The 22,153-nt window shown below is 48.7% G+C and overlaps 1 protein-coding gene across 1 annotated transcript in view; it reads left to right on the forward strand.

Annotated features, from left to right (window-relative positions):
* The window catches only part of LOC148816291 (uncharacterized), a 63,374-nt gene that overhangs the window by 18,859 nt on the left and 22,362 nt on the right, over positions 1 to 22,153 (forward strand). The window contains exons 8-32 of the mRNA XM_088940423.1: positions 278 to 322; positions 674 to 793; positions 5,348 to 5,386; positions 5,513 to 5,566; positions 5,869 to 5,922; positions 7,417 to 7,524; positions 7,982 to 8,035; positions 9,623 to 9,676; positions 10,191 to 10,235; positions 10,888 to 10,941; positions 11,471 to 11,515; positions 11,770 to 11,823; positions 12,406 to 12,450; positions 12,666 to 12,719; positions 14,525 to 14,569; positions 14,786 to 14,839; positions 16,416 to 16,460; positions 16,647 to 16,700; positions 16,832 to 16,939; positions 17,742 to 17,795; positions 18,090 to 18,143; positions 18,967 to 19,011; positions 19,659 to 19,712; positions 20,688 to 20,732; positions 21,702 to 21,755. Of these exons, the coding sequence (XP_088796549.1) occupies positions 278 to 322; positions 674 to 793; positions 5,348 to 5,386; positions 5,513 to 5,566; positions 5,869 to 5,922; positions 7,417 to 7,524; positions 7,982 to 8,035; positions 9,623 to 9,676; positions 10,191 to 10,235; positions 10,888 to 10,941; positions 11,471 to 11,515; positions 11,770 to 11,823; positions 12,406 to 12,450; positions 12,666 to 12,719; positions 14,525 to 14,569; positions 14,786 to 14,839; positions 16,416 to 16,460; positions 16,647 to 16,700; positions 16,832 to 16,939; positions 17,742 to 17,795; positions 18,090 to 18,143; positions 18,967 to 19,011; positions 19,659 to 19,712; positions 20,688 to 20,732; positions 21,702 to 21,755 (1,437 nt within the window). The remainder of the gene's footprint in view (positions 1 to 277; positions 323 to 673; positions 794 to 5,347; positions 5,387 to 5,512; positions 5,567 to 5,868; positions 5,923 to 7,416; positions 7,525 to 7,981; positions 8,036 to 9,622; positions 9,677 to 10,190; positions 10,236 to 10,887; positions 10,942 to 11,470; positions 11,516 to 11,769; positions 11,824 to 12,405; positions 12,451 to 12,665; positions 12,720 to 14,524; positions 14,570 to 14,785; positions 14,840 to 16,415; positions 16,461 to 16,646; positions 16,701 to 16,831; positions 16,940 to 17,741; positions 17,796 to 18,089; positions 18,144 to 18,966; positions 19,012 to 19,658; positions 19,713 to 20,687; positions 20,733 to 21,701; positions 21,756 to 22,153) is intronic.

Genomic DNA, 22,153 nt, shown 5'->3' on the forward strand with positions numbered 1-22,153 from the left:
TCCTTTAAAAGCACAGCTTCTCTGTGTCTCTCAGGAGCTTTTGAACTTCTTGGCTTTCAGTGACCGAGGGTTGTGCAAAGTCATGTTGCCCCGCAGCTTGTCCTGCAGGTTATCAAGAAAGTACAAGGCTTAGTAACACCCTGCTGGCTCTTGTGTTTTTATTCGATGCAGTCTTCCAAAATATCTACCCCTCGTTGAGACCTCTGCAGTCTTAATGGTTTTGTGTCCTACTGAAAGGTTTGCTGTATACTAATTGTGTATCTGTTCTTTTTATCAGGGCTGCTCAGGAAGAAGAGGTTATCCTGGATTTAAAGGGTCTAAGGTAAGACGATTTGCTCTGCCTGGGGAGGTGTCTGGTGTGTAATAATACACTTGATTTTAGAAAGTGCCTTTCATGCCAAAACATCATATAGGGGACATAGGAGGGAGTTTTCCACTGAGGTTTTAAACCCTCGGTCGTAGTTCCTGTAAATGGGATTGAGTTGCACAGAAGCACACGTGTACTTGACAGTAGCACTCAGCGCATGCTGCAGCTGTACAGGGCTTGTTTATAGAATACAGTAGGCTATACTGAGGCATGTATACTTGCATCAAGTGAGGTAGGAAGGAGAGACAGAGATCAACTGCCCTCTGGAAGCTGTCCAGTCCCATGGCTGTCTGGCGTGAATTGCAGGGCTATCAAGGTGAGATGGGACGTACCGGGCTGCCAGGAGAACCAGGCCTGCCCGGGGCCGCTGGGCTTCCCACCCTGTACCTGTGGAGGAACACAGAGGAGGAGTGGGCCACGTTTCGGGTGAGTCCACCGACCGGTACTCTGCCGCTGCTCTCCCCTGTAAGGTGCGTGCTCTGTACCTTCACGGCGCAGCTCCGTCCACCCGGGCCAATCGCACAAGTCCTTATGGGCTGCTGCTTCCTGGGCACGTACGTGTACTGCGCGTGCAGTGGCGTTTAATATAGGGATGAATTTTACTTTGCAGCAAAGAAGCTTTAAGCACCTCACCCCTACAACCACCTCAACCTCCATGGCCATGCCTCACGATCGTGTGCTCCTGTCCTCCGTGCTGCTCTTCACTACAGTGCGCTTGTCGCGGTGCAAGAATAATTAAAGAAACAGGAGAACCGAGATTATAAGTTTCTTTTCCTGTTGGTTTGCAGTGTTGTGAATCTGCCATGGGAACTTCTGCTGGGTCTCTTTTTTTGGGGAAAAAAAAACTCTCCGTTTTGTTTTTTTTTTCTAAAAATAAAACGCTTTTTTGTTTGGAGGATTTTGTTTTTCTGCGTCGTGTCCGTAAGAGGCAAGCTCTTCCAGGAAACTGCGCGAGAGCTGTGGTCGCCTCGGCCGGCCTGGGCGGCTGTCCTGGCTGGGCTTGGACTGCCCGAGGACACCGCCTCCAGTTTACCGTGCAGTGCCCAGCGCAGCACGCAGCCAGGCCCAGCAAACCAGCCGGGCTGGCTGAAGAAAGCACTCGGCATTCCCTGTGCTCATTAAGTCATCTTTCTGTCTATTTCTGAGAGTAAATTTCAGCTTTGTTAAAGACCGCATCCACATATAAACCAGCATGCTGTAATTGAAAGCAGTTGGAGTTACAAAGATAGTACAGGGATATTCTGTGCATTGCAGATATATATCAACCTATCTGCTGTCTTTTCAGTTTTGTATTTTCAGAATATTGAGAGCAATGGATGATGGCACAAGTTGCTGTTTTTTAAAAAATCACTAGTTTTGAATGGCTCTCTCTAGGAAAACAACTAGAAGATTTCTGCTTTTCAAGCAGGAGCGTAGTTTTTTTCTTAGAGGTCTTTGAACAAGCAGTGGCAGAAACAGCACATGATATAGTACATATTTAATTTTTCAAAAAAATCCTCCAAAAGGATGGCATCAGGTGGCAGATATTCAATGTAATAAATATATCTGGATTGAGAGCTGGTCATAGAATAGAAAATAATACAGATAAACTCAGACCTGGGTGAGTACCACAGGGGTCTGTGCTTGGACAACTGCTCTTTCTAATTTATATCAATGATCTGTAGTCTGGTATAGTTAGCAAACTAGTAAAGCCTGAAGATGATGGCAAAGAGCAGCACAGTGGCACAGGAGCGTGAACATAGTTTTATCCCTTGTGCTGTGGAACAGTGGCTCTCCTTGCCCTCACCATCCCACGCACACACAGCTTTGAAATGCCATGCCATGTCGTCTGTCATAAAGCTCCGAGCACAAAGTGGAGCAGACACGAACACGGCATGAGCTGATGCAAGGTGGACATGTGTGCCTCAAGCAGGGCTTGGCACAGGCACGTGTGCAGAGGCTGGTGTTTGTTTCCCAGATGTGGAAGTGATGTTGACAGACTGGACAACACCACTGTTTTTTGGAGATGCTTGTGAAACCTTCAACCTCCTTAATCCCCTTTTTATTCTTATTAATGAACCTTTTTTATATATATTGGTGTGTGTGAAAAGAAAAAAATTATATCCGATATTTACAATAAAACAAGATAAAGACAAGAACAACAAACACACGTATATGCACACACTTATACAGTAAGCTAAAGAGTTAAAGCCTAGTGTATAAAAGTGAATTAAAAGTCCGGGCCTGAAAGTGTTTAAGAACAGACGTGCAGCCCCAAGACACAAGCTGCCCAGAGAAAATGGAGACCCCCTAGTGAGAGCGAAGAGCAATGGAAGAATTTAAAACATTTCTTTTCATTCCATAATGTTCTCCTAATATGGAAACGTTGATTGTATAGCGTAATGGCTATAGGAAACCCTTAAGGAGGCTCGTTAAGTCGGCTTCATTACTGCCCATCACGGACGCAGCCTGTCTGATGCCAGATGTGAGCTCTCGTGTCCTCCTGCCTGTGTGGAGACCGGCTGCAGCTGTGGGGAGTGAAGGGACGGCTGGCGCCGACGGAGAAGGCCCTGCGGTCGGGCACCAGGCCGGAGTCCATAGTCACGGAGCGGTGGCGCTGTGGCTGGAGGGTTGCCTGTTCGTATCCCGCGGCCGGCAAAGGAATCCTACTCCGTTGGGCCCCTGAGCAAGGCCCTTCACCCCAGCTGCTCCAGGGGCGCTGTATCAATGGCTGACCCTGCGCTCTGACCCCCAGCTTCTCTCCCTGTCTGTGTGTCTCATGGAGAGCAAGCTGGGTCTGTGAATAGACACATTCCTAATGCAAGAAATTGTATAGGGCTAATAAAGTGATCTTATCTTATCTTAGTCCTGCCACAGATGATATTAAAAGGGGTGACAAGCCCAGCGGATGTACATAAGTGTTTTTGAGCACTGTTTATACAATAGTACTCTCCACAGCGGAAATCAATTTTATTTTCGCCACATATTGATGGGAGTTTCTCTCCTAGTCATTGTTGTGACTGCCATGGCTGTTGTCAGTAGTCCCCCTTCTCTGTTCCACAAACAGTCAGAAGTTGCACAGAGTTTCTTGCGTGCCCTAAAGTAAAGATTTTAAAAGAAAGGAAACTCAGCAGTTAGTGTGTAACAGCCTTAGTGTTGAGAGTTTTGGAAATGACTGCTAAAATGGCCTCCTAATAATCCCCCTCTCTGAACTGGCTCCATCACTCTGCTCTCCTCCCCACTGAGAGCTGGTGTGTGGGGAGCGGACTGGTGCATCATCCAGGTGGGGGTACACACTGCTGGGGGTGGAGGGGATCCCCATTACCTGTAAAGCGCTTAGAGTGGAGTGTCCAGAAAAGTGCTATATAAGTGTAAGCAATTATTATAATTAAAATAAAAGGTGTCCGTACAAGAGAGGGCTTTGAGCACATTTGTGATTGTTTTGTAACACAGCCACCTGCTGGTGAGAGAGTGCTATGACATCTGCCATTGATCACCAGCACTGTCTGCCAACCGTCCCCATTAAAAGTCAGCTTACACTTGAGCAGAGCAGAGCCATAGGACACCAGATTTCAAAGCCGGAGGCTGTGAGGTCCAGTCCCTTTTCTGGGATTTGATATCTTCACTTGTTTAATATCCTTTTCCGACACACAGTACCAAACACAGTCTTACTCATGCAGGCTGAGGAAAAGAATTTGCAGCTAAGAATTACAGATGGGGGTTTTGTACAGTCCCATGAGGAACTGCTCACCAGAGCAAGGAGAGCCGGTTAATGTGTTAAATCATCCCTTCTTGAGTGAAAGAAGTTACTGCAGGTAGAGTGTTAAACACGTGTGTGCAAACGCTCATATCTCAGTTATGCTTCTGTTTAGTGCAGAAGGGATGATGCAAAAACAAATGCTAATATACTTTTACTCACCAGTGTTTGAAATAGCTTTTAGTGCAAAGGGGAGTTGTGATGTTCTCCCATGCAGATTGAGATCTTCAGTAATTGACCTTATTTACAATGCACATAGAAAAGTTCCACCACCATTTTCCTGAAATGAACCTATGTTTTAAAGTGCAGATCTCATGTATCGGAAGGCCCACAGTAGGTGCGAAAAGAAACGAGGGGTTCTTCACTTCAGCTGGGTGTATTAATAACAAATATATTAATAACGGAGCTTCATAGGAGCGGTCTGAGGGCTTGTATTCTGACGCAATGTCATGTTAAATGGAGGGAGATCGGCTGGGACCGGCTGCAGGGTTGAGGGGTGCCGTGTAGGAGAAGGGGGTTCACCCCTGCTTGTCACGACCAAGCAACCGGGAGGTCAGGTCTGGAGGTGCGGTGCACACGGAGTGCAGCTTGGAAAAGGTCATAATATTTGGATTTCTCCGTTCCTCGCCTCCCCTGGGAAGAGCTGTGCCTCCACTTTGGGTCTGGGGAGTCGGTGCCAAGTTAAATATTTATGAGGGCTGTATTATGAGAAGCTGTCAGTGAGAAACGGGGCTTAATAAGGTGGAGAGTGACCGCCGTGTTATTGAAACCCCTCCTCGCCCGTGTGGCTCTGTCAGGGCCGCTGTGTGATTTATCGCCCCCCCTCACGCCGGGGGGACTTGTATTCCTCGCGAGGAAGCCAGGCTGTGGCGGCAGAGCAGGGACCCCAAAGCCAGCTTTAGGGTTTTGGGGTTTCTTCGTTTATTTCTGCGTCTTCCTTTGTTGTTCGGTTTTGAATTGTTACGAGTTTGAGTTTCTTTTCTCCGGCATACGCAGAAAAAAAAACCTGCTTGGTTACCCGCAGTGATTTCTGCAGGGTCTGGAGGGTAAAGTAGATTCCAGAGGCAAATACAAAAATCCACTGGGAACTCTATTGATCGGTGCCTTTTTTAAAGGTGGTTGTGGTCTTCACTGGTGCGCGTGTTAGATCCGTCTCTGAGCTGCTCTGTTGTCTCTGGGGCGGCTGGTACGCACTCGTTTCGAAAAGCGGTTTTACTGACGCTTGGTTTTCTCTTGTGTTCCAGCAAACCTCTTTCTTCCAGTTGCTGCAAGCAGGCTGGCCCGTGAGTATCGTGCTCCGTCGGCGAGTGTGTGTGTCCGTCGGGGACGGCTTCGGGTGATACAGCCGGGCCTGTTGAAACGCAGACCTGCTTCCTCTGACTTTCTCTTCTTTTCTGACTTGTTTGCAGAGAGAGCAGGGGCCTCCTGGACCTCCTGGGGAAATGGGGAAGCCAGGACTCCCGGTATGTGTACCTCACCTACACACCCATACATGCACACTGCAGCTGCACCCCGACTGATCCAGTCCACCCAGCTGTGCAGAGGGGTACCAGTGTCACAGGAGGGGAGTTTACCCCAATGTAATGGGACCCCGATGTGTCCCCAGGCTAAATTCACACTTTGCTTGGCAGATAATCTAGATAATCTATTCTGGAGTTCCAAAACATACATTACACTTCAGTTCTTTTCAAGCTTCGGATCTGTCTGCTAGGTGTTGGAAAGTTCAGCTGCTCTAATGAAGCTGGTGTGGACGCTCTTTCTTTAGGGCATACCTGGAGATCCGGGGCCGAGGGGAGCTCGTGGACCCAGAGGCTATGTGGTAACTGCTCGATATGATGTCGTTTCGTTCTTTCATAGCAACTGCGAATGTGCCGTATTTGTTCATGAGCAAGGAGAGGGCACTTTTTCAAACATTTCCACAAGTGAGAGTTGAACAGCTCCTTAAATTTCCTGCCTTTCTCCTGTAACCATTTAATTAAAAAACAGTGGCTGCCCTATCCAAGCAGTTACAGTTCTCCTCATGCATGCAGTGTCTCACCCAGGGGACGGACTTGTGTTCGGGGTCATCGAGTGGACAAGCCACAGGATTAAAACCAGTGACACGTGCCTCTGATTAAGTTTTTAAACTTATCTGTCATCCTCGGAGCAGTGCTCATAAGAAACGGCGCCTAGTTTTCCGACGACAAAGATGATTTTTATGAACTGACTTGGTCTGGGATGTGGGCTTCACAGAAGCATGGCCTCTCACCTTGAGCCTTGTGGCTTGTCCGCTCTGTGAACTTGAACGCATTTTAAAATACGTTTTTCGGAACTGCCTGTGACGAAAAAGTCACCGTGCAAAATAAAGGCGCCTCTCTTGAGTTATGAGTGTGTGCATTGAGGGCCCAGGGGTCATTCTGTTTGGTTAAACTGTAAGCCTGAGAGAGCAGAGGGGTATTTCCTTCTTCTTCAACCGAGCTGTCTAAACACAAGTGATGAAACACTCCACCCCCTCCCTCAAGTGCGGCTTTCAAAGAAATTTCAGACTAATGTAACACATTGTCTCTGTTTTCCGCTGGGGCTGTGGGGTAACGCTGGAGGAAATAAGCTGTAATTACGCTTAACTCCTAACACATTTTACACCATCAAAGCCCCCAGTGGTTTTAAGCAGCAGTAAATGATTACCCTCCACAATGACTAACCTCTGCGGTCCCAGATCTCACCCAGGCTTAACACTCGTCAAGCCAGTGAGACTGGAGACAGTGCCCTGATCGTGTCTAGTGGAGAGAAACATTAAGAACTCCCCTGAGGAATCATCGGCTTTGCAGGAAAAATCGAGACATCCCTGCAAGTGCTCCGTGTCAGCTGTCTGCAAAGACGGGGACGTTGTGAAGCGTCCGTACCACTGACAGGACCACAGTCTCGACAGTCACTGTGTTAAACTGCTCTTTGTGTCCAAGCACGCTTGAGTGTTTTTTCCAGCCGGGCCCAATGACAAACAGTGCGCTCATAATTAAATTCACAGTGCTTCCTGTGGGGAAAATGGCACTGTGATGGCAGGTAATAAAACAGTGCACACCTGACCTGTTATGGTTTTGCACGCTCTTGAGGAGAAAGCTCAGCCGAGAAGGTTCTGTGTACACTGGTAGGGTACAGGTGGCGCCTGCCCCACAAAGCACTGCACAGAGCAAAAAAATACAGATTGAACACCCTCTTAACTGACTTCGGCACATCCTCGTGTGTCAGTCATGTTCTTCACCTCCGTCTGTGGTGGGGGGGGCAACTGTTCTGCTAAGGCGGGAGCCTGATCTGCTCCTCCTCCTCCTCCACTCAGGGTGACCCGGGTCCGAAGGGAGTGCCCGGCCGGGCCGGTTGCCGGGGGTCAGACGGTGTTCACGGGATCGATGGACATGCGGGGCCGCAGGGGAGACCCGGCCCGCAGGTGAGGCCTGAGGCCGCCGCTGAGATTTCAGGCCTCCGGTGCCAAATTGTCACACAGTCATCCAGGGCCTTCATTTTTCTTTCCCTAACCTGAGGCAGTCCTGGTGGAAAATGTTAGAACATTCCCAGTTCACACCCAGGCTCAGTCACCGACTGTGCCTTTGTGAGCACATTCCTGAACATCTGTGCCGAGTCTGTCAGACAGGACATCTGGCCAGGCAGCTCTGTGTAGCGGCAGAGACTGGGGACTGGAGATTTTGAATGACAAATTCAAAGCAATGGACACGGTCTGCTAAGCAAAGCAGGTGAGGGAGTTTTGATCTTAACATGTGGCACAAGGTGAGCACAAAGGCAATGCAGCATCGTCGAGCTGTTGAGGAATGTTATAGAAAGCACGACGGATGTATCTGTTATTTCTGCTAACAACAATCGTCTTTGTTTTGTGGTTCATTTGTCAGGGGCCTCAAGGTTACAAAGGAGAAAACGGGCCCAAAGGAGAGGAGGGGGATGATGTAAGTAGAGCGGGGCAATGGGACGCAGTTTTTCTCGCCTGGTGTGTCTCAGGCAGGTGCGATGGCAGGTGTTCTGCTGACATCAGAACTCAGGCTTGGCTGTGGAAGCCCTTCTGGAGCCCAGAGTCGGGCCGTGTCGGACAGTGCGTGGTGTAACTGACCCAAATGTCAAAATCCCTTCTGTGCTCCGGTCATGTCACTCCCCAAGAGCAGCAGCCTTGCCTGTTAGGATTCTGGGTGGCGCGAGTCAGCCAGGGCTTTCTGAGTTCATCCAGCTGAGCGCCCGCAGTGCCACTGGCCAGAGAGACGTGCTTCTCCCCCAGCTGAAGGTCAGTGGAGTTCGCTGGCTCTCGGGGTGGGCGTGGCAGAGGAGCATGCTTGCAGGTTTCCTGTAGCGTGCTCCAAATTGCATGGCCATTTTCTAAACGAGAAAACTACGAAATCAAACTAGCTGCCTTGTAGACATCAAGGGAGAATAAACGAGCAGGTCTCGTCTGAGCAGCGAGTTCACCTGCGGTAATTTGTTCAGCAGGAGCAGTGGTTTAGCACTCGGATATTGAGTCTCTCTATAAGAATGGCTTTCCCTGGCGCTGGTTTGCTTCCTGATTGGCGGCTGTTCCAGGAGATCAACTGTAGACTAGATTTGCTGTAACTGCTGGGAGCTTCAGTCCCTTTGGTACAGCACGGATCTGCACATAGAAGGTGCTTCAGTAAGGGAAACTCTTGCTTAAAGCTCAGCAGCTGTAAAGCCGAAGACTGAAGCATATACAGTAAACTACACGTTTCCGCTAAAACAAGATCCTGTGTCGCAGTCTGCCATCAAAGCCAGTGCCTCATCAGAGGGCACAGAATTAATGGCTCATGTCAGCCCCAGGAGACAAAGCACAGGACATCCTTCCAAACGTACAGATGATCTTCCCGAAAGCCAGAGGACAGAAAGAGCAGCGAGCGGCGCGGAGGCACACCTGCGGTTTTCATCTTGTCTGAATATCACAAGCAGACTGAGATCCTGCAGCTGCATCTTCCTCTAGCCCTCCTCTTCACAGGGGTCCATGTTACCCAGTTGGCACAAGGAGGAATCTTTTTACCATGAAACCAGCACTTTAGCGCACATCCACAGCTGTGGTTTGTCTCGTTGTTTGGAACATCTGTACAATCTTAACAGAGCCTGATAATGCTTGGTTTATACCATAGAACTGCACACAACAGATCTGTCTGTAGTAGTCCTTGAAGATCTTATTTACTTAGACTTTACATGGAAGTTACTTGCGTCATATTAATATAAAAGTAAAAAAGTAAAACATTTTTATTCAGTGTCTTTAGTGCTTATTGCATAATGAATTATAATATAAAAACATTTCAGATCTTCCTTTAACTTAATATGGCATTTCAAATAATTGGCTCAGAATAACTGTGCAATATTATTCTAAACAATATTCAGTACATGTCACTGGTAGTAGTTGTTACCTGCTGATGAGGGCTCAAACTATTGATTAATGAATTTTAGCCATGAATGTCTTAAATGAATTTGTACTGAAAGTTGCAGTTCAACTAATTAAGTTTTTCATTTTTTTTATCTGATTAAAGGGTTTCGTTGGCCAAGTGGGTCCTGCTGGAGATGGAGGGAAGGAAGGAGAGAAGGTAATTCAGATGTTTCTGTAATGATTGGAGGTATATAGTGCCATTCTAAAGACAAAAGTTCACAGACAACAAACTGGGACAGTATAAAGCAGTATAAAGCCGAAATCTTCACATGGGATAAGTCACTCTAAATAATGCTGCTGTAAACGATGTAAATTCACACCCCCAGTGTGTAAACCGTGCAGATTGTGTGATCCTGAGAGCGGTTTTCCTACAGGGAAAGAAGTTAAGGGAATGTGCCGTTTCGCTACAGTTAATGCAACTCTGTAACTGTGTTGCCCTCTGTTGTTCAGAAGGCAGTACTACAGGGGAAAAATCACAGAGTCACCGATAGGGCCGGCACTGGATAAACCTCATTTCACCGTGTGAAAGCAAACAGCTGAAGAATTTTAATGTTGCTTCTAATTCTAGTATTTTTTACATGTTTCCCCGTGGGGTGCTCCTGGGGTCACTGTGAAAGCCGTCGCTGGATTTCCGGGAGGAATGAGCTCTCTGTTTCCGTGTCTCGTTCCAGGGCTCGAAAGGGGAGATCGGCCCACCGGGTCCTGTGGGGGCGCCTGTGAGTGACACTCTTCCTGTCTCCGCCTGCCTGCCCGTCTCACTCCGGCCCCTCTTGCTGTGCTGCCGCTGCAGGGCAGGACGATGGGCCTGGAGGAGACAGATACAGGACCCCCCCCCCTCCCCCCACAGCGGAGCAGAGCGGCAAAGCCCTGCTGCTTGATTTGTCAGATTTGATATTTCTACACACAGATAAACCTGCACTTGCCTCCCGGAAGATGTCCGCTTCCCGCTTCTGATTGAGCTGTGACATAAAAAGCGCTGGAACCTCAAAGCAATCTGCATACGTACCTTTGCTTCCCAGTTTGCAGTGGTCACGGCAAGAGCAGCACCCAGACGGACTCCTGGAGGTTTCCGCAGCAGCAAGGCCTGGTGGCTCTGTGCTCATGTTCTCCACTGACAAAAAACAAAGTCGGGAAGGGGCCTTGTCTTCAGAGTCATGCGAGACGGGTCATTTCTGACGCCTGGAAACTTTATCCTCAGAGGACATTGACACAAATGCACAAACAGAGTTAGTCTGCCCTTGGGTCCTCCTGAAACCACCCCGATTTCAAAACCCCCCAGACACCACAGACCCCTCCTGTGTGTCCCCTTGAAAGAGCTGTCCCACCCCCTCAGGCTGGTAACGCTGTCTGTGTGTCTGTTCTCCCCAGGGCCAGCAGGGCAGCCGAGGGGCCGCAGGACTGCAAGGGCCTCGGGGACCACCTGTGAGTAACAGTCCTGTTTCTCAGAGTGTCTTTCACAGAGGTGAATGCCAGGCCTCATGCAGCACACACAGGAGGCCAGGAGGGTCCAGTACGCCAGGCAGTCATGTTTTTGAGATTTCAGCTTCATAGGACTTCAACTTTTCATTAAGTACGTTCAGGACCTCATATTTTGATCTAGTGGCCTTTGTGCGTTTATTACCAGAAGCGCAGCGTAGCTGGAGCGCAGTGGTGGCGTCGCTGGACACAGAGGCAGTTCTGCCCTTCGTTGCGTCTCTCAAGACACCGTAGCGGTCTGTGAGAAAAAACTAAACGGCTGCTGGGGCCCGGTTTTCGTTTTTCTCGGCCCGTGAGCGCCGTTGCCAGTTCACTCTTCTCATCGGGGGGGGGGGGGCGGAAATAACCAAGCCGCGTGACCCGATGACCCACGCTTCGGGCACCTGCCCCCGCGGGTGAGCGGGCACTCAGTCCGGCGGCGACTCTGGCCACCCGGTGAAGCCCGCCGGAGTGACGCCGGTGTCTTGTCTTCCAGGGGGAGATCGGGCGGCTGGGAAGAGCTGGGCCTCCTGGCGCTGCAGTAAGTGTAACAGTTCGGAATAAAAAGGGCCACCCAGGGAACTCGGACCACCTTTCTGGCTCCGGTGGCACCTCGAACGTTTTTAGGTCCTGCGTCGACCCAGGTGCTGGGGTTCTGCTGGGAGCTGGGGGTGAGGGGTGGGAGGATACTGGGGCTGCTGGCCTCCTCGTCCTTCTCTGTAAAAGGAGCATCGGCGGTGAGGCCAGAGGAGATGGGGTGCGTTCGCGGTGCTGACTGCGTGTGTCTGTCGACAGGGAGACGCCGGGCCTACAGGAGCGGTCGGCGCCCAGGGGATTAACGGGTCGCAGGTGAGCGAGCGCTGTGCTGTCAGTGACGTGCTGCCCAGCTGGTCAACCCCTTCTGTCCAAAATATTATGAACCCCCAGTAAAATTACAAGGTGCCCTCGGTGTCGGGCGAGACATAGTCATTTTATGCGAATTTCCTTGACCGTCCTGGTTCAGAATAATCCCGATCCTATTGAATACCAGAGGTAGATGCAGCTCAGTCCCACGTACGCCATTACCTTCATCACGGTCACGAGTGAGGACATCTTGCTGGAAAAACGAGATTGGATTTGGGCGCAAATATGTCCAAAACTTGCAGGAAATGTGCTCCCCCTCCTGTAAAAGCTGTTCTTGGGGTGGAAGCTGCACTGTGTGAGAGGATCCTTATACTGCATTGGGGGAAAAAAGCTTCATGTATTTTCTTTGCACCCAGGAATGAGAGCATCAGTCTAGCTTGGAAGTAAAACAGGCCAATCCATCCATCCCCACTGCACTGATTTTAAACCCGATGAGCGCTTCGCACAGCAGTTCAAGCACTGTACTCTGATTTTTTTTGGAGTTGGAACTTGTGTCTTTCAAAGTTAAACGTTTTCTGCTTCTTACAGGGAGATTCTGGCCCTGCAGGTCCTCCTGGCCCCAGAGGCCCTCAGGTAGGAGAGTCCAATAAAATTCCAGTCCTTCCAGTCCCCTTTGGAAATGTAGCCTCTTCACCTTTTCTCCATGTGTTCTGGGCCACAGAGCTCGGGGGAGCCGCCTATCGAAATCTTGCGCGATGCGGCTGCCCGAGGCCGGCCTGGACCATCCCTGTGGCTTCCCGCCTGCGCCCTCGAATCAAAACTGCTGCTTTGCTTTTTCCCTTTTTTAGGGGCCGCCGGGGTTACAGGGAGTGAGGGGCTCTCCTGGGCGACGGGGACTGCAGGTGAGTCCCTTCAGTCTCGTGATACTCCGCTCCCCTGGTAAGCGGCCCGCCGTGTTGCGTCTCGGTGTCGGGTTTAAATAGCCTGTTCTGTGGTCTTTCCATTCCTCTGTGCCTGTTCAGGCCGCAGACTGAGAGAGGACGAATCTCTGCTGAAAATTGGAACCCGTGAGGAAGATGGTCGCCCATTGGGAGTGCACACTATTTAGGCTTCGTGTGATTGCTCTTAAGCAGGAGGCAGGAGGTCCTTTGAGAGACCAGGGTGTCGACTGGCGGGCCGGATCATGGGAGATGGGAATGCTCCCATGCCTATAGGCCGCACTGTATCTGCTTTCTGTGCAGAGGCGCCTCCAGTGCCTCTCATGAAGGCTGCGCAGAAGATGCATCCATTATTAAACAACAGTAGCTGTAATGGAAAAACGGCAAACGGCTTTCCCAAGTCTTGCTCCAAGGGATTGAAGTATTGTGTGGTTTTACCTGTTTTCATTTATCTGTTCTCCTGAGAACAGTCTCACTAAGTTATTTGTATTTTATGTTGTTAGATTTATCACTCATCCTATTTGCCCTTATTTTTATTGCATTTCATGCCTGTAGGGTTCAGGTCTGGGTTATAGGGTCTTAGTGCCACAGGGGACAAACCGGACTGATTGGTTCCGATCTAGTTCCCTCATGTAAGTCGATAGTTCTCATTCTCCTCACCTTGGCAAGTTCGCCAGCTCCCCAGCGGATTTCTTCAAAATGAACTGTGAAACGCAAACCAGGAGCCATGAGCGAAAAATATAGGGATGTGCATTTAAAACTGAGAACAGGAGACACTTCTTCACCCAGAGGTTTGTGGGAGTCTGGAACGAGCTACCCAGCCTTGTTGCTGAAGCTGCTACCCGGGTTTCTTTCAAGAAGCAGCTGGGTGAGAACCTGGGATCAATTAACTTCTAACAACCCAACAGAAAAACAAAAAGGTTGGGATACCTTGTTCTACAGCTGGTGAAAATAAACGTGCAGCTATGTACAGGTGAACCAGCTGGAAGACTGGGATGAAAGGATTAAAGGACTCTGGGATCAAATCACCATCACCTGCAAACTGCTTGAGGGATTGGTGAGGCAGAACTCTTATTGGCTGAGGGGTTCAGTGAAAAACAGCTTGGCCCATGTTTGGTAATTAGTTTAATCTGAAATACACCCAAGTACAGGTTGAAAGGAGCATCACATGAGAAAAAATAACCCTGAAATAAACACTAATTATCTAGCACAGTTAATTAACAATCCTTTGAACATCTAGTTTAGCCATGAAAAGGGCAGAGCTCTTGGGATGGATTGAAAAATACAGGAGGGAAAAACCATATTGCTTGGTAAATCAATACCGGAATTGAAAATAAATCTGAATTTCTGGTGGCGTCTGGGATCCTTTAGAGAGAGCTGAGTGAGTTGCTCAGCTCGAGAGATCTCTCACCTCAGACCTCTCATGTCTGTTTCCTATCTGTTTCTGAAATACACATCTGCACTAAAGGTTCGGAGTTCCCTTCAGAGTTCTCTTAATTAAACCGATTACTCACTAAATCTGCCTCTAATTTACATGTTCGTAGTCTTTAGGAAGAGTGTGTTTACCTGTAAGACTGGGGCTCTACAGGACCAGGGCTGAAGACCCCAGATCTACATGTGGGGTGTTTACATGTACTGAGCGTGTTCTGTAGCGCCCTCTGGTGTCCAAATTGTTTTTAGTTCATTTTCTAGTTGGAACAAATTGGAATGTGTCTTCTGGACACACCTCACATACCAGTCCCATTGCACTCTCCTTTCTTTTTCACCAGGGCCAGCCAGGGAAAGAGGGATCTCCAGGCCCCAAGGGGCACATGGTAAGTTCTGACACTGCAGCCCAAGCGCTATGTCAACCTGTGGCACAGAGTAGCAGGCGCTCATGGACTAGGAACAGGAATTGTTCAGGAATTGTTATTATTTAGTCACAAGTAGTCGTATTTCCAAGCCAGCCCTGGAAAGGAGAAATTAAACTGCAGGAATGAATTTGTTGTGGACGATGGTAGGCTCATTTTTAAAATTATTTTATGTTCCAGGGGGCAGAAGGGCCTATGGGAGCCAGAGGAGAGCACGGGTTCGAGGGTCCGATGGTGCGTACACAAACCCCTGTGATTTCGCTACACTACTCCCAGTGAAGTAAACCCACAGCCCACTGCTGTTCTGACTGGCAGTTATTGCTGTAGTGTAACACTATATCAGAAATGCTTGTGTTTTGTATTTTTGTGCACAAGTTATTGCACTTCACCAGTGCTGGGTTACAGGTCTTTACTGCCTTGTGTAAGCTAACCTCCCTGATGTTCCAGAATGTGACTTTCTGCAGGTCATGGTAACGAAACCCTATCTTCCAAACACTTTGGTAATTGTATCTCTTGGATGTCACCTGGCTAAAGGCATTAGGAAAAACAACAATAAGGATTAAATTACAGTATCCCTGCTGCTGTGACTGGCTTGTCTAAAACTCTTTTTATTGACACAAGGTAAAATCTTTGCGTATGGGCCACACCTACTGTAGATTTGCCTAGTTATTGATTTATTCAGTTTTCTTTCAGTTCGATGTGCTGATTCGATGAATAAGAAGAGCTCACTGGAACAAAAACAGGCCCGTTATTAGTTTGGTTTACGGGTTTTCACATAGCCTCCAAAAACCTAAAACTCCATTTCCATAAAGTAGTAAATCCGTTTTAAAAATAGGCCCATGTGGTTTTGTTTTGGAAATAATCTGGGCCGCGTTCCAATCTGACTCTCCCAGCTGTTACGTTGTTGAGTTTTTTTTTTTAAAAGGCCAGTCCCTTGAAATTGTAGCCATCCTGTGCCGAACAGCACGTTTCAGAGCTCTTCCATCACTTAATCTGGGTTGTTTCGGCCTGTGCTTTGATGACCCAGCAGGTATGAGAGTGATGTGTTGCCTTTGAAGATCCATGTTTTTCAGATGCAGGTGGGTGGGGGGCGGGGGTCTCACTGGTTTAAAGGGGGCTACCTCACTGCAGCCGTCTGGAAACAATTTGAGACTGATCATACCTCCCTGCTCATGTTCACTCAACACTCGGTCTCTGTGGCTGGGCACGTTGAATCGCTGTCCCAGTCGTTTGGATCATCAGAATGACTATATTACCAAAAAATAATTTCAGGTTTACAATTTTACATACACTCAGTTTAGTGCGCACAAGTTTTTGTCACTGGGGGAAAAATGTGCACAACTTGAAATTTTTGCACGCAAGGGCCATTAGAAATTAGAGGGAACATTGGTTCGGGCACTGCTGTGTTTGCACAGCAGAGGGAACGGATCGCTCCTGGCCCTGCAGAGACATCACACGCCGGGAGGTAAAACTGCTAAAACACCACCTCACCCGGCAGCGGCTCTGTCCCCAACCTGGCCCCCCTGCTGCGCTCGGAGACTGGAGACGCAGAGCCAGGGCCAGAGGTGACTCTTGAGCATTCGGGAATTTTGGGAAGAGGAGGGGAAAAGAGCAAAACTGGGTTGAAGTCTCTCCTTAGGAGCATCTGGGATAAAGACTGTCCCTGAAACACAATAAACCGGGAGCCATGTTGAAATATCTGATTGCACACGGGGCCACCGGGCTGTGGCTCTTACCGAAGGGCTGCCCTAGCAGTGTTATACTAAGCGTCCTCCCCCTGTTTGTCTGTTTCTCTCTCTCTCTCTCTCAGGGTGAAATTGGTTCTCCGGGTCCGAAGGGGATGCCAGGTAGCAGAGTAAGACCTACACAGTTTTACTCCTTTAATTTTGGTTGGGTCCATGCATGGGGAGGCAGCATGTCGAACAGTGTGGACCCCTCCCTTCTGTCCTGCCCTTTTCCACTCTGTTATGGGGTGTGTAAAATGCTCCTATACTGTATCATCCGAAGCTTTACTGGTGCCCACATGGTGCTGTTTTCACAGGGGAGCAGAGCCCCAGATGGAGACAAAGGTGATGCCGGGCCAACAGGAGAGCGAGTGAGTCCAGTTTTCTGATTACGATAACATTCTCATCTACATAATGACCTGACTTGATTAAATATCAAGGCTCAGGCTTGCTGCCTGTAGCGCCTTTTCACAGCGCTACACCTCTTCCTCTCCCTCTGCAGGGGCCAATGGGTCCTCCTGGGGTCAAAGGTCCTCCCGGGGTCAGTGGTCAGAGTGGCTTCCCAGGATTCCCTGGGCCAAAAGGTCAGCTAGGCACCCAGGGCATTCAGGTACGTTTCCGAATTTTATTCCATGTCCATTTTCATCAGGTGCAACGGCACAGAGTCTCTTGACAACAACTTTGTAGTCTGAACTTGTCCAATCTCAGTAGGTCAGCCAGGCTGGGCCCAGGTTGATATTTGGATGAGAGGCTTCTAAATAAAACTTCTGCAATAAGTGGTGTCGGTGGACCAGCAGGTGGCGCTCCTTCCTCTGAACACAGATTTATAAAACAGCACCCCAGTATGGTGACTGGAGACATGGTGCTGTAGCAGGTACCTCAGGTGTTAAACTGAGGTCTGACTAGTCATTATTCTTGCAAACAGTACCCAAGGAATTTTAGTTTTAACCCCAGTATCCTGGTCAAATTCCTTTCTGGGCCTGAACAATCTGGCCTCCCTAAAGTTCCTCATTAATTCAAAGGGTGCAGCAGTATTGCTCTCCTTCCCCTGACCTTGCGTGTGTGGGGCAGCTGCTCCAGAATAGCTGAGAGTATCACCCTACGCTGGTGGCTAAAGGGGGCTCCCTCCTGCACGAGGAGCTCTTCAGAGTCTTTGGCGTATAAACATGTTCATTTGACAAGGAGCACGCCCAGAGAATGCCAGCCCGTTAAGCAGCTCAGCTCAGGTTTAAGTTAGTGTTGCTCTAGCTCCTCTTTAAAATAGGATCATATACCTTTTCCACATTGTGGACCAAGTTCCCTCTCCATGGCATCGAACGTGGACCAGAGCCAGCTTATTGACCAGGAAAATCATGCCTGGTTTCTCTCTATCAGAGTCGTAATGATGTGGGTTTGTTTTTTTTGCCTTACAGGGTGAAGATGGAGAAGCTGGACCCCAGGGTCAGGCTGGCAGTGGAGGGTCAAAGGTCAGAGAGGGCACATGTCCTGACTGTACTCAGATTGTGTACAACTGTTGTTGTGTGTTGCACTCTTTGCCTGCCAGTATAGGGTGTAAATTAAGAGCATGCTTACCAAGACTTATACTGTATGCTGCCTTAGAAGTAATTTTTCAAGCCTTGAACTTCAGTTCTTGTTATCTAGTGTCCTATATACAAAGCCACACAGTTTCCTTTGTTGAGAGACAGAGTGGCAGTGAATTGGATGTGTTTTGAGCAGTATGGGCCGAGCCATGAGCAGGAAATATGTCTTTGTGTTTTCAGGGGAACAGAGGGCCTGATGGTCCGAAGGGCAGGCCAGGACCCAAAGGGCCCAGGGTAACTGCTGTGATCAGTATTGACAATCTGCACGTGAGCCTGGCCACCCCCCCTCCCCCAGCCAGACAGCCAACCTAAAGCCCAACACAACAGCATTTCTCTGCAGCGACCCTAAAATCCATCCCAGCTTCCCTTAGAGCAGAAGGGTCATCAGATAGTGTCCAGGTGGTCCCCAAAAACAATGGGAAACCTGTCCTCTGCAGTCTGTAAGTGTGGAAACACCAGCAGCATCCTCATGCAGTGAGTCTGCTCTGATAGCAGGTCTGTTGATTGGCACTTAAGCTTCTAATATCTTAAAATGAATAGCATAATTAGTTATGATTGATTGATTAATTACATTGTTTATGTTAATTCCACCCTGGACATGTAGTCACCCAGTTTGAATCAGTTGTTCACTTAATTTGTCTGCATCACTACTGTTTGCAGGTTTTTACTCATTGAGGACTGTAAGTTACCTGTAAAGCCTGGACAGCAGCCCTCTGTTCAGAACTACGGGTTTATTGTTGTTGCCTTTGTCCAAAGCAACTTAAATTTGTACCAGGCTTTACTGGATCAATACTGAGGAGACACATTGCTTGAGTGTTTCAAACACGGGACCTTCCAGCTTCAAGGACAGAACTCTTAACTGCTGCTCCGGTTTGGAAGCTGATAATTTAGTGCTCTTAGAGGGTTTGACAACCCTTCCCAGGGACCCAGGATGAGCGTGGGTGGACCCCGATTCTGTTTTTTGACACCTTGCAAGTTATAGGAATAGAAATCTTTTTTTAGTTCTCTTTTCCTCCCTCTTTCAGTCCCTCTTCTCCTAAACTGTGTGTCTTTCCAGGGGCGCGTAGGACAGCGTGGTCTGGTCGGTGTTTCAGGAATGCCGGTAAGGGGCAGAACAAGCTGGGAATGACACTGTCTGTGGGCCTGAGCTTCAGCAAAACCCGGGTCTTCCACATGACCACGCTTAAAAATCGAACAGACCCCGAGAAAAGGGAAACAAAGATCCAAGAACATCAATTTAAAAAATAGTCTCTGCTGTCGGAAGACTGGAATATATATTTTTATACTCGTAAGTCATAGTCTTGCATGTAGTTAACACTCTTATGGATGAGCTCTTTGGATCAGTCGTCTTTAATACGAAATGAGAGAGGTGGTTTGGATGTCCTCCTCCGTTTGTGATTTTTTACATAAGAATTAACATATGTTATAATGTAACATTGTTAATAGGGGCATTTGATTTGTACTGAGAGGAGGAACTGCGGGACGTTTTCCTGAAAGGCAGCTCAGAGCTGCAGATGTGTTAGCCTCTTGTCTGTTCGCTCTGCTCTCCGCCGTGTCTCCCTGCAGGGAAGCACTTCATCTATAGGTCAGCCGCAGGTTCCTTTTGGAGCCCTACAGCTGGCACAGCTGGCCTTCATATCCATGAAGCGATGCGCCAGTCCCTCGATTGCTCTTTCTGACATTATCTCCCTGTGTGTGTGTGTGTGTCTGTCTGTCTGGCTGCGTGTGTGTGTGTGTGTCTCGTTGTAGGGGCTGCGAGGACAGCCTGGCACAGAGGGACCAGAAGGAAAGCCTGGTACACAGGTTCCCATTCTATACCTTTTAATCCCATGATTACTGTTTCTGACCGTGCTTCGCGTGCTCTCTGCTCATGGGCAGCAGGGAGGGCTCCAGCAGCAGCGGGGTGAGAGCTTTCCTGGCGGGGGTGGACTGGGGCAGGGGGGCACAAAGACGAGAGGCTGCTGGGGCAGCAGAGCCCAGGGCAGGTGGGTTCCCGGGGGAGAAGGGTACTGGGTACTGGGGCAGATGGGAGTGGACGAGAAGATGAGAGAGAAATTCTGTGCAGCTCTCTGGCGCCGCAAGGTGGTGTATTGTCATCAGCATTTGCGCAGTATGTGTGCGATTGTTCTTGCCACGGCTTGTGGTCCGCCATTCTGGTGCTTTGTCATTTTAGCCAGTATTAGCTTTTAGAATGAAGGAGTTGAGAGCTGCTGTGATGGAGCAGAATGCCACAGAGGCCCGAGAGCTGAACCCAGTGTGAAACCCAGCTGAGTGCTGCATAAAGAGATCTTGAGTAATGTGTTCCTGGAATAGCTAATGTGCTCCATTATCGCCCTTCACAGACGCTTTGGTGCTAAAGGAGGCTGTCATCGCTCAGCACCTGCAGGCAGGCTTCCGGTGCTGTTCCGAGGCAGTCCGGCAGGTGGCGCATGTCAGCCTGCACTGGCATGGCCACTTGTAAGGCGCTGGCTGGTGTCAAGAGGAAGAGCACGCGCCCCACTCTTCTTTACAGTTTAGATGGCTATTCCACTTCCTGTGAGGGGAGGGGTTCTCTGTGCAGCGATTGATTGCAGATATGAGTCTTGATGAGCAGCACATTGCATCTGGCTGTCTAAAGCAAAGTTTCCTCTACCTGTGTCACCATTGTTACTGCAGCAAAGGTCTTGCGTTGTTATAAGCATCCTCTGTTCATAACGGTCCTGAAAATGATTTTTTATGTGGAGAAGGGGGTTGTCATGTGCCTAGCTGTGTTGACTGGTGTTTTTTCTCCTGTGCCAGGGAGCAGCGGGTGCCCCTGGGAGTCCCGGCACTGAAGGGGATCGAGTGAGTGGTCCTTTCTCCCAGCTTCGGTTTCCCTCTTTCCTTGGAAAACAGTTTCCATAGGATCATATGAAGAGTGTTACAGTGCTAATGGGGGAATAAGAAATGCAGAAAAAAACTTATTACTAGAGGCTATAATATTGATAACAATGTAATTATCTATGGTGATTTGGATTTGATTGTATGCATCCTACAAACGCGTTAGTCTTTTTATTGAATTGGTAATATTTTTTAAACTTTTAGAACTTCATTAGCATTCCTGCCTGTCACGCGGTTACACTTTATTGTTGGCCTTGATGACAGTTTTTGATGCCTGTGACTGCTGATGAGCTGCACAGGTGGTACTGCTGTAGAATCGGGGATTACAGGCCACTCCAAAACCTCTGAAGGAGAGTAAAGAGTTGCCGTTTATACAGGCAGAAGAATTTCAGAGCTGATGTAAGTGAGGACAGACCATGAGCTCTGAACACGTGGACAGTTCTTGTTGTCCTGAGAGAGAGCTTGGAGCTGTTTCATCGCCTGGTCTGTCTCTTTGGTAACAAGTTGAGATAAATATAAAGTGCACCCTTAAACAAAGCCACACTTGGAATTAGCCATCTTAAGACGGAATCAGATAGATGTGTAGTGTATTTTAATGAATGGATAATTTTCTGAGGGCTTAACATCAGGACCTGCGTCTTTTAATTCTCAAATTTTAATATATTGGCTGTTGGGGGGGGGGGAGTGTGATTTATTTGAATGAAAGGTTAAAAAGCTTGAAAGGTTTATTCTCTGTTTGCAGCGCCCTGATAATTCTCTGGACCGTGCCTAGCACGGCCTTTCAGTGCGTGTCGAATCCAGTATAATAGCCCTTTCTTCAGTACAGTATAAGAGGTACGGTGTACTGGTGATGGACTCGGACACAGTATGCTGATAAGCCGATGCGCCAGCTGTGAATGCTGCTCACTGATGTAAGACTCTCTGTCTCTGCAGGGGATGGGGGGTCTGAGGGGAGAGCCAGGACAGGGGGGCCCCCCAGGATCTCCGGTATGTACCCCCCCCTCAGAGCAGCCTGCACCAGACACACCTGATGCACTGGAGTGCAGCTTTGTCAAATAAGCTAAATACATAACATCTAAGAATTGATCGGACATTTCTGACCTTTTCAGAAATGCTGTTCAGCTGCTATGGAGCAAAAACACAAGTTCACCACAGTGCGTAGAGAGTACTGTATGTGAATACTGTATATCAGGGTGTGTCCTGAGAAGATTGTGGTTGATTCCCTGAAACACTGCTACATGGCTTTAACTCATCCTCAAGCACAGATCACCTGAATCCTGTTAATACCGTCAGTTGCATTGATCCTGTTAACGCTGTTGCTTCCTGCTAACATTGTGGACTCTGTTAAGGCTGTTGGATCCTGTAAAGATTGTTGATCCTGTTAA

This window comes from Atractosteus spatula, chromosome 23 (genome assembly GCF_055471065.1).
Source record: "Atractosteus spatula isolate fAtrSpa1 chromosome 23, fAtrSpa1.hap1, whole genome shotgun sequence".
Taxonomy (NCBI): domain Eukaryota; kingdom Metazoa; phylum Chordata; class Actinopteri; order Semionotiformes; family Lepisosteidae; genus Atractosteus; species Atractosteus spatula.